The 11,770-nt window shown below is 37.1% G+C and overlaps 1 protein-coding gene across 5 annotated transcripts in view; it reads right to left on the bottom strand.

Moving 5' to 3' along the window:
• Positions 1 to 11,770, bottom strand: part of LOC110031048 (carbon catabolite repressor protein 4 homolog 4) — a 107,258-nt gene that overhangs the window by 64,021 nt on the left and 31,467 nt on the right. For 3 of the 5 annotated variants that reach the window (XM_020734082.1, XM_020734083.1, XM_020734084.1), the window contains exon 4: positions 925 to 994. In XM_020734082.1, the coding sequence (XP_020589741.1) occupies positions 925 to 994 (70 nt within the window). Of the gene's footprint in view, positions 1 to 924; positions 995 to 9,383; positions 9,434 to 11,770 lie in introns of all 5 variants that reach the window. The other 2 variants (XM_020734080.1, XM_020734081.1) reach the window with 1 other exon arrangement.

The following is an 11,770-nucleotide window of genomic DNA, read 5'->3' as shown; positions in this document are numbered from 1 at the left end:
CCACCCCCTCCACCAAACCCAACTAGAGATAGGAGAAGTTTTGGGTTCTCATAATCAGTTTGGATTTATGTCGAGCAGATCTATTATAGAAGTTACATTTATTGAGAGATTTGATGGAGAAGTACACAGACAGTATGTAGGATCCACATATGATTAAGATTTAATTAATTTTATAAAATTGCCTCAACTTTGCGGGAATTTAAGAGATGTTTAAAGTGTAAAAGAAGAAAAAGAGACTACATCGAATCGAAATAGTGAAACTTGATTAGAAACAATGTTATCTAGCTCATTTTTTTGTGAGTCGCCATCAAGGAGCAGTGAGAGAAGGTGTTTTAAAATGTTAAAAATCTCTCCTTTATCTCTTTGGTTGTGATCCAAAGAACACTTTTATAAGATAACATAAGGTCCATGAAAAAAAATTAATACAAATTTACAGGCATTCATTTGGTTGTGTTAGGGAGCAGGAAAGTCTTATTTTAATTGTTTTTAAATTTGTAAACCTGCACATTTTATTTGTTTCAACTCTGAATAGCTCAACTCGCTGATTTTGGAAAGAAAATTTTATTTTTGCATGTCTAAATTTGGACAGTTGACCTATAGAGATTTACGCCTTAATTTATAAAAAGCTCTTATATTATAAATAAAATAATCAATTTGTACATCAGGCCTTATCCAATAAAATATTTTTTTTTTTTATATTAGGAACATACACTTGCAATTTCACTGATTATTATTTTCCATTGAAGATAGCATTGTTATAGATAGATCAGATTAATTTTGTAATCTCTACTTTGTGACCCCGCTTAAAAATTTTTTTTTAACTCCACCACTGTATGTGTGTGTGTGTGTGCGCGCGCGCGCACGCGCGTCATAAAGTGAGGACAATATAATTGTATGGTTGAAAGCAAAAAGTAGGAAGCACACCTGAACACAGAGGAAGTCAGCATTTAGATTTTTTAGATCTGTCAAAACTGCCAATGAACGAGCTTTCCACCTGAAAAGTCAGCTTAATTAATATTATCTTATATATAATGACAAAAGCTATGCATTAGGAAATATATTGATGGCTTGTGGAAGTTGAATGAATAATAGCTACAGTAAACAAAAAGCTAAACCAAATTTGCAAGATGAGTTATGCAATGTGACTTTAATGCCCCTATTTATAGCATTAGGCATCACTAACAAACAAATAGTTAAGCAACAAATGTCAAAATATAATTTTGACATAAATTTGAAAAAGAAAAATTGATACAAAAATCAGATTAACAGCACTAGAGAATATTTCAAACTTTCAAGTCATTTACATTTAAAGGATCAAGTCATCTGCTTCTCGAGATTGGCTAGTAAAAAAAGAAATAAAAGTTGCATACTATGATTTGGCTTGATAATAGAAGGGTTATATTTGCAGTTTTTGTATTAGAAGAAAAAGCTAAGGGAATCAGGCAGACATAGCACACCATAAGAACTTTGGGATGAAGTCATTATCAATGATTCAGGGGGATTTATGAGAATGTTCAAGGATTAATTTACTCCACCATCAACACTTAAGTATTACAAGTCTGGATAAGTAAAAAAACAATAAAATGGACTGTCCTTTGAAAAAGAATGGCAACAGGCCAAAAAAGTATCAGGAACAAGCCAACAAAAGGGATTTCAAGAGGGTAACAAGGAAAGATTCAATGCTATGGAAAGTTACTAGAACAGATTAATGAAGTAGCTTTACAAAAGTAGATCAACCAACCAGTAAAAATGAGAATTTTCGTCAGTAAACTGTGATAGGCCAATGAATCACAAGTAGTTATAACTACACTTTTGATTTCTAATTTATTTGGTACAGTTGTATTTGATTATGTAACTTCAAGTTTATTTAAATCAAATTTTTTTCTACCAATTTATCAGTTGAAATTAATCTTGTATCTGCATTGTGTGTTATAATGCTTTGTGGAGAAAATATATATGCAAAAAGAAAATATATTACTGACGTAGATATCCAAGTTAAGAAATTATCAGCACAATTTATTATGATACATATGATGACTTCGATGAAATTTCGGGAATGGAATAGCTCGTTAAACACTTTGCCACTTTGAATATTGGAAGAAGAGTTAAGTTTAAGTTGCTTAATAAGAAATTATTCTACTTTTCACGTAATAAGAATGTAGCATCTTCCCTAGCCAGTATCATAAAAACTAAAAAATAGACTAGAAATGGCGGCATAGCGCTCTTGGCAAAGAAGAAGAAATTGAATAAGTAGTTAAAAAATTTTCTAGTTATAGTAGACTTTCATAGTGATGGTTTTTTTTTTTTATTACTTGGACTGCCACTGCCACCTGAAAAAGTAGTTAAAGCTAAGATTGAATTACAACTACAAATATTAGAAACATTCAGATCTTTTCATCGGAAAACTTAAAAAAAAATGCAAGAATTAAAATGTAAATTATAAGAATTGATGGAAAAAGATTCATTAAACCAAGTAATTCGCATTGAAGTGTGCATGCATATTTTGTAAAAAGAAATGTGTATCTGAGAACGTGCATTGATTAAGAAGTTTAAGAAAGTCATTATTATGAAAAAAATATCCACTATCAATGAATGGCAATTTATTTGATAAATTAAAAGGTGCTTCCATTTTCATCAAAATTGATTTGTGATTAAAATATTATCAAGTCAGAAAAATATAAAGTAAAATAAAGTCAGCTTTTGGAAACAAGTATGATCATTTTGAATTTGCAATATTGCCATTTGGCTTAACAAAAGAACATGCAATTTATATGTATCTGATGAATGAAATTTCATATTATACATTGATCAATTTGTAATTGTATTCATTGGTAATATTTTGATATACTCTACAAGCATAATTTTAAATTATTGAGGAAAAAATAATTTTTAAAATTTCACTTGTGAATTTTGGTTGAGAAGTATATTATTATTGAGACACAAAAGAATTGATGAAAGAACATTAGTTGATTCTCCGAAGTTGAAAGCAATGGTATAAGTTTGAAAAGATTAAAAAAAAAAAGAAGAAACTTTTTAAAGAATTAAAAAAGCATCTGACAACTTAACTGATATTAGTTATCTCACTAAGAACATAACAATTTTAGATTTATAGTGATGCACCATTGAATGGGTTTCAATGTACTCCAAACCAGGATGAGAGTAATTAATTGATTATGTATCAAGGCAATTTAAATCACATAAGAGAATATACATGGTGATGGGGAATGGGGATTTTGAGGGGAAAAGCTAAATATTAATTTAGTGATAATGGTTAGCGGGCGGTAAAAAAGATAAATTTTAGCAAAAAAAAAAAAAAGTAGAGTGGTAAAGTTGGCTCGAGTTAAAAAAAAATATACAAAGACCTGATATATGGCATAGGCCACAACAGCTATGAGAAATGACAAACAACACAAAGGACCAAAATACAGCAATACTCAAAAGTCACAACAACAATTCATAAGAAAGATACAAACGAAAAAAAAATATAACCAAGCATGTCCAAGGAATGTCCATTTCTAGATGTACCCTCACAAGAAGAAAAAGCGGAGATTAGCAATGATAATATGAGAAATCCTGGGTTCCCATTCAATGAAAAGGGGTCTTACTATGCAAAATTTGTGGGTTCCTTCTTTCCTTAATTTCACTTGAATGCTAATATTTCAAATATTGTAATTTCCTCACATATCTTTTCTTTTATCTTCCTTGAAGGCCCTTGGATTTTTCCTTCAAAAAAGCATAATGGACGATGAAACTAATAATCACATGCTTTACCAATAACATTATAACGATGGTGTTCCACAAAGGAGTTGATGCATACTTCCATATCGTTGTTTTTCATAAAAATTGCTTTCATGACTCAGACCCCATGACCACCAAGCCACAAAAAAAAAATAAACAAACAACTTTTAAGTCTGCCTTATCAAAAGCTAATGAAGACAACTTCCCATTAACCATATGATGCATGCAATACAATGATACCGGAACTAGTAAGAAAATCAGTGGAAACAAAAGCAAATTTTATTAATAATGAAATAGGATTACAACCTGAAAGAAACGGAAAGGGAAAATACAATAGCAAACCAATCTCCAGCTAGGACCGGAAGAAAAGATCCGAGGGCGGAGGGGGTGTCGGCGAAGCGATAAGGGAAAAAGAGAAGGGTGGTTGAGGGCTGTTGGATGTGTTGGAAGGGTGGTTAGTGGTTGGTGGTTGGTTTGGGGGTATGGGTGAGTGGGGTGATAGGTAAGGTGACAAGGAAGGGTGGTGAGGGGTGCTGGGTGCTGGGTGATGGTGAGGTGTGTCAGGCAGCAAGAAAAGCTGTTGTGAGGGACCCAATAGGATGCAAGGGGCTGCTGAGAGTGCTGGACAGTAAGGCCAGCAACAGGTTGGAGGAGAATAGGGTGTTGGGAGGCTGAGTGGAAAGGCTAAACGACAAGACAAGGGCGAAAAAGGGTCGGCAGGACAGCTGGGATGGTATGGGGATGGCAGGCGGCTAATGGACGGGAAGAAGAAGAGGTAGGGAGGAGGATAGGGGAAGATACATCACCACCTTAGAGTAGGATACAACCGGAGCGCCACGGCTTCCTCGGATACAGCCCTAAAATAAGAGAATAGTTTCACAAACGAATCTAAAAGTAACTCACACCAAAACTGCCCCTACAACTAGAGAACTGAAATTTATAGACTCTCATTGACGAAGAAAAGGAAAGAAAAAAAGAAGGAAAGTCTCACACAAAGGAAGCAATGGGGAGGCAAGAAAAATCCAGAGAATAGCCATTAAAACTTCTCATATGAAGAAGATCTCCAAAGGAAGGAACGACTCCATCCTAGCTCTTCCCCTATTCTGGCAAAGGTTCGACGGAGCTGGACCGATCGGCTTTCTCATACAAGGAACTTGTTGCTGACGCCGGAAAATCCTAATCCCTTTCTTCCTTGCCTTTATCAAAGTCGAAAGTTGCTGCTCACGCCATGCCTGCCTTTCCTTTCTCAATTCCCGCCTACTGGGGTCAAGATTTGCCACACACTGCTTCTTTTTTTTCCTCTTATGTTTCCCACAAGATTGAAGTCTATTTATATGCATGTTTACTGAGTTTAGGGTAGATTATTGTGTCTTTCTTTCAGAGGTCTGTCCAGACAATCGCCGACGTCTGTTTCCCCTTCGAGCATTTGGGTGGTGCTCCGGTTGTATCCCTCTCCCAAGGTGATGATTATCTTTCCCTGTTTCTCTTTCGCAGCCACCCACGTTGCTCCATGTCGTTGTACCTCTCTGCAGCAGTCTGCAACCGTCTGCAAGTCACCTTTTTTTTTTTTTTGCATGCAATCCTCCACCAACTAGCTGTCATCGCCCCCCCGCCCTCCAGCATTGTTGTCGCCCAAACCGCCCCTCGTCACCATTGTCCCAGCCTTCTCATTGCGTTGTTGCCGTCCAGGACAACTAGGAACCCCTCCATCCTGTTGTCCTCAAGCTATCCACCCCTACTCTTCGTCTCCATCACCCCAGACAGCCACCATGCACATTGTACATGCATTTTTGCACTTCCCCCTCGCTATCATCAACCTTCCTTTGTTGCCACCACCCCCACCAACCACCCCAATCCACCTAGCCGACCACCACTATTGTGGGAAACACTTTAGTGATGTTTGCTGACGCCGTTTTATGTTTGTTATCATTTATTTCTTGTTTGAAGTGTCATCATTGTAACCCATTGAATTATGCAATAATATTTATATTTCTATTTCTATTGTGATTTGGGTTAACTCCGGTATTATTTGGTATCTGAGCTAGTCTAATTCTGGTCCTATCATAAGGTTTCCTAGCATCCACAATAATCAAAAAAATTTCTTTCCTACCACCAAAATACCCTTTCCACTTCAACAAATCTCAAACCCTAAACCATGCCACCAAGAAGATATATGCTCGAGTCTACCCAGGAAGAGATACGGTGAGAGCTTCGTCGAAGCTTGAGGAGACTAATGAGATGACCCAAGAGGAGGTTACGCTCGACTGACAACTAGAGATTCGAAATGAAGAAAGAGAGGAGGATTTGAATACCTTCCATAGGGAGAATTATGGTGATGCAGAAGACAAGCTACGACGATTCAGAATCCAGTATCAGAGGAGGCACAGAGAAGGGTATATGAATCCCTTCCAGAGGGAGATTTCCAAAGATAAGATATCATTTAGAGGGCGTAGAAACTTCGACATCAAAGTGAATCAGCCAGAGTTACAGAAGGTTTTATTGATTAACTGCAATCTGTTGAACGGATATTTGAGTACAAGGATGTGTCAAAGGATAAAAAATGTCAAATTAATTGCTATCAAGTTGAACAAAAATGTCACTTTGTGGTGGGAGAACTTATAGAGACAAAGAAAATGAGAATGCAGCAATAAGATTACCAGGTGGGAGAAGATGAAGAAAGCAATGCAGAGGAAATATCTCCCACCATATTACCGCCAGGTTAATTTTTTGAGGCTCCACCACCTGCGACAGAGAGACTTGTCGATAGAGGAGTTCACGGAGAAGTTTGATCAGTTGCAGATGAGATGTGATTTGGTCGAGGCAAAGGAGCATACCATAACCAGTTATGAGGGGGACCTTAAATCCGTAATTAACAACGCGGTACAGCTGCAGCCTTATTCATCAATTGAAGATGTCCAATCCTTAGCATTGAAAGTGGAGAGAAAGCAAAAGCAGAGCAAACAAACACCACCAGCCAGGCAACCACCCACAGTTAAAAACACCAACAGGAGCACATCTCAGGAAGTCGAAAAAGCTAGTTCAGATAAGGCTAGAGTCATCCCTAGTGAGAAGAAATCTGAGAAGAGTAGCATGCCTACCACAACCCCTGCCATAAAATGTTTCAAATGCCATGGATTTAGGCACATTGTCTCCAGTTGCTCAACTCGAGTCATGTCTTTTACCAAGCAGGGCACCATAGAGGAGATGTACCATTTGCCACAAAATGAAGGAGAAGCACTTATTGTTCGACGGATCCTATAGGTTGAGGATACGAGGGATCTACAGTAGCTTCGCCACAATATCTTCTACATCCACTGCACAGTCAACGAAAAGGTCTGCAATCACATCATCGATGGAGGAGCAGTAAGAATGTGGCATCCACACAGATAGTTCAAAAGTTGAGTCTCATGACTCATAGGCACTCTTAATCATATTCACTGACGTGGCTGAAGAAGGAAAACAGAGTAAGCATTGACCGGAGATGCCTCTAGGAGTTTTCGATCAGAAGCCAGCTGCAGCATCATATGTGGTGTGATGCGATCCCTATGGATTATTGTCACCTTTTGTTGGAGAGACCGTGACAGTTTGACAAGAGGACTCAACACGACGGATTCAGAAACATATATTCCTACACCAAAAATGGGAAGCACGTCATCCTACTTCCTCCGGCGGAGCTCGAGTTCACAGGAGCCCTTGCCAGCAGAGCGACATCGGTAGTACAAATTTTGGTGACGACAACGGATGATGGGACGGAGACGCCAGCTCAAGACAAAAGACAGGCACGACAAAGACCATTTCAAGATATCTGAGTAGATACCTTACCACCAGCACCACCTCCGTACAGGAAGGTTCAGATTACCCCCACCTCAAATCTGGTTAAGCCGACTGTGGATAACTTTGGGAGTGTTCAGGAGCAGAGGCAAAACATGCATACTCAGTTTCGTTCAATAGTAAACTCCCAAAAGATTGCACCAAAGAGGATGTTTTCGCATAAACTTGGAAAGATACTCGGGTGTCTTGGGGGACAGTGCAGTGGCCAGTGGGATCCAAGTGCTGCTTGAATTACAGGCAAAGAAGTGAAAACTTCGACAAATGAAGTCGAAGCTTTGCCCAACCTCGGGAGACTAACGAGGGTGTTGGGACACAAGCGCGATGGAATGTTGATCCGGCCTGGGGCGGGTCCAGTATAACCTCCTGCTGGACCAGCCAGACTTCTCATACATGGGATTAACTCAACACGCCACCGCCTTCCTCTACTTTTCGGATTCCCGCCTTTCTTAGAGCTAGGAATTGCCGCTCACGCCATACCTACCTTTCCTTTCTCAATTCCGGCCTACGGAGGGTCAAGATTTGTCGTCCACTATTTTCTTTTTCCCTTTTTTGTTTCCCACCTGCTTGGAGCTATCTATATGCATTTTTGTTGAGTTTAGGGTAGATTATTGTGTCTTTCTTTCAGAGTTCCGTCCAGACAACCGTCTCCATCTGTTTCCCATTCGAGGGCTGCAAACGAGGGTTTCGATGGTGCTTCGGTTGTATCATTCTCTTGAGTTGGTGATTATCTTTCCCCTTTTCCCTTCCGCAGCCACTCACGTTGCTCCTTGCCGCCTCGCTGCAATCGTCTGCAACAGTCTTCTAGTTGCATTTTTCTGCAGTCCTCCACCTACCAGTCATCTTCCCCTCCCTTCCAGCATTCTTGTTGCCCAAACTGCCCCTCCTCCTCACTGTCCCAACCTTCTCATTGTGCTGTTGCAGCCCAGGACAGCCAGAGAACTCCTTCATCATGCTATCCCCTCACTATCCACCCCCACTCTTCATTGTCATCACCCTGAACAGCCCCATACTCACTGTCCCTACATTTCTAAACTTCCCCCTCGCTGCCATCAACTTTCCTTTGTTGCCGCCACCCCTGCTAACCACCTAGATCCACCTAGCCGACCTCTACCATCCCGGGATACAGTTTAGGGGTACTTGCTTTCGTCGTTTTATGTTTGTTATCATTTATTTCAAATTTGAAGTGTCGTCGTTGTATACCTATTTGAATTCAGCAATGATATTTTTATTTCTACTATAGTTTGGGTTAACTCTGGTATCAGCATATGCATACCCATTGTTAGAAACCACTCAAGAGTATCAAATTTCACTCACCATTAATGACAGTTAGAACATGCGTTACCTAGTGCTAGCCATCTAACTTTACCCATAACAAACATGCTTCTTGCTCTTACTACAATTATTAAAAAATTATTCAGGGGTAGAGCAAAAGAAAATTAGCAAAATAATAAGTATAAAAAAAGGGGGCTTTAACTATCTTCAAGTCAGAAAGTATTAGGCGAGTTTCAGGTAAATGTTTCGATTAAGAATTTAATCTTTCAGTTCTCTAAGATGATAAATACAAAAAATGATAAATTTAACATTTTGTTCAAGTCAATTAAGAATTATTTAAGCTTTAATAGCAAAATAAAATTGAAAGTAGAGTCAGAATTCTTATTAAAAGCATCATGAAGAGGTTGTTAGGGAATCCGGACATGATTATCCTTAAGCATAAAGAAGTGATTAACATGAACAGAATCAACTGTACTCATATTTTACAGGATCAAGTAAATATATAAAAATGAAAATACAAGTAGAAATAGTCAAAGAATTACTTGAGACAAGAAGATGGTGAATGCGGGAAATAAACACTCTTCACATATACCTGCATATTATTTAAAACGTACTTGACGTGAAAGCCATAAAGCCAACGAATAGGCACAATCAATGAGAGTACTGGACAGCAAGATCAAGAAAAAACTAAATATAAGTGCTTTAACATATGAATGTTAATATGGACAAGCCAGCAAAGCTATACAAGAAGGAAGAAACTTAGCTATACAAACCATTTTAAATTTCTCTTCGAATCTAATACCAAGACATCTTGAACCTAAACAAGGTTGCATTCAGTAAGAGACATCATAAACTCTAAATTTACTAAAATCAAACAAAGTTTGCTGACCCTGAAACGTTCTAATCACAAAGAAAATAGTTCGCTAACATAATCCTCAATCAGCAATCGAATAAGATAAGTATATACCCTTCACGGATGCAGGCTAAACTTCACTTGAAAATATGTTAAAATTAATATATATACCTTTCCACGCACCTTTCAAATGAAACTAGAAAAATTGAATAGTGCAAAACTGCTCTAACATGCTAGACGTTCGCGCTTCTTTTATTCCCCTCTTTGAGGTATAATGTCCTAAATAAATCAAGTGGTTCACAAAAAATTGATAGAAACTCCGCTAAATTTTCACCCCATATGTATCAGCAACAAATACACAACAACTGATCAACAATTCAGCCATATGCGTGCTATAAAGAAAAAATCTAATCACACATGATTCTAATAACCCCTAACTTTTACTAAAATATATTAACTAGATAACTATAAGAGTACATCAGGCTAAATAACCGCACACGACCCCGCCTTCCTATTTTTCCTGAAATACATGTTTAGTTTCATTTTCTATGATTAGCAATTAATCATAAATCAAGAATAACATAGAAATAAGCCTCAAATGACATAAAACCAACCAAAAATCCCCCAATCAATTCACAAATAAAAATATATACAATTCCCAAACAAATTAACCAAATACTAATGCTAAATAAGAAAAAAAAAAGGTCCTAAAGAAACCAGCCAGCCTTGAAGGCTGAACTTGAACTAGACTAGAAAACTAAACAAAATTTCCACTTCATTGCTTCTCTTGTTCATCCCAAAATAAATTGAGAATAGCTTCCACCTTAAAACCGTAGACCGGCTTCCGCATCATTCTCACCGAGTAAGAGATGGCTTGGGTTCCTCACTAGAAGCACCTGGATCCTCATAGTATGGCAACAAATCAACGACGTTAAAGATATGAAAAAAATTGTAGGCTCTTAGAAAATCAATTTTGTGTGTATTGTCAATGAAATTCTTAACAATCTTGAATGCACTCTAAGCTTGTGCTTTCCAAAAGACCCTGAAAAAAACATCTCATTCTTCAATTTGATCCATATTAAAGTCAACTTTCTTAAAAATTTGGGATCTCTTGGACTTGTTGACCTGTTTCTAGTACTTGGTATTCTATTTGGCAATTCTCTTCCTCACCAACTCATGTAAAGTTTGAATCTCTCTGATTCTAACCTATGCCGATATTGATCCCGATAGTTGGAAATATTTGCATTACTTTTAAAGTTATGAGAGAATTGTTTCCATATATAATCTCAAAAGGATTGTGACATGTGAATTAACTAGTGAACTTATTATAAGCAAACTCAACCTACGGAAGAACTAATCATACTACTTGATGCTCTTTCACATAAAATATCTTAGGAATTTCTCAAACTATGATTCAATAGCTTTGTATGTTCATCTGTCTATGGGTGTGTTATACCCTATCCTCCAAAAGTGACTTGAAAAATTCACATCCCTATCTGGTGTGATGATCTGAGGTACACTCCATTAAAATTAACAATCTCCAAAGATAAATATGTAATATGTTAAAAATCAATTGTTTTGTGACAAGGTATGAAATGTCATATTAGATATGCATTCCACAACCAACATAACCAAATTTTCACTCAGTTGAATCTATGGAAGACCCACAATTGTCACGACTCAATCAGGGACTTGGAATTAATCAAGACGGGTACAGAAGATCAAACGGTATGAATTAAATTTTTTATATTTATTTTATATAACTATATATTAATAAATGAAATAGGCATTAATCAAATCAAACTAAAATAGTATGATTAAATTTACTTCATTACATATTTTTCATGTCTTCTATAAATATTCTCTTCTATTGCTTATCTTTTAATAAATTAATTACATCTGAAATGTTGGTTTAAAACAACTGTGAGCTAACAAAATTCAGTGAAAACTCACACTCCTAAATTATAATAATACAAGGGAAAAGAAAGCGATAGCATATCAATATCATTATATATTTGTAAACCGCCACAAGAGCATCTTCTAAAAAAATGTATCAATTAAGGTACTTCAATAACA

Source organism: Phalaenopsis equestris, unplaced genomic scaffold (assembly GCF_001263595.1).
Source record: "Phalaenopsis equestris unplaced genomic scaffold, ASM126359v1 Scaffold000765, whole genome shotgun sequence".
Taxonomy (NCBI): Eukaryota; Viridiplantae; Streptophyta; class Magnoliopsida; order Asparagales; family Orchidaceae; genus Phalaenopsis; species Phalaenopsis equestris.
This window is presented reverse-complemented; position numbering and strand designations above follow the sequence as displayed.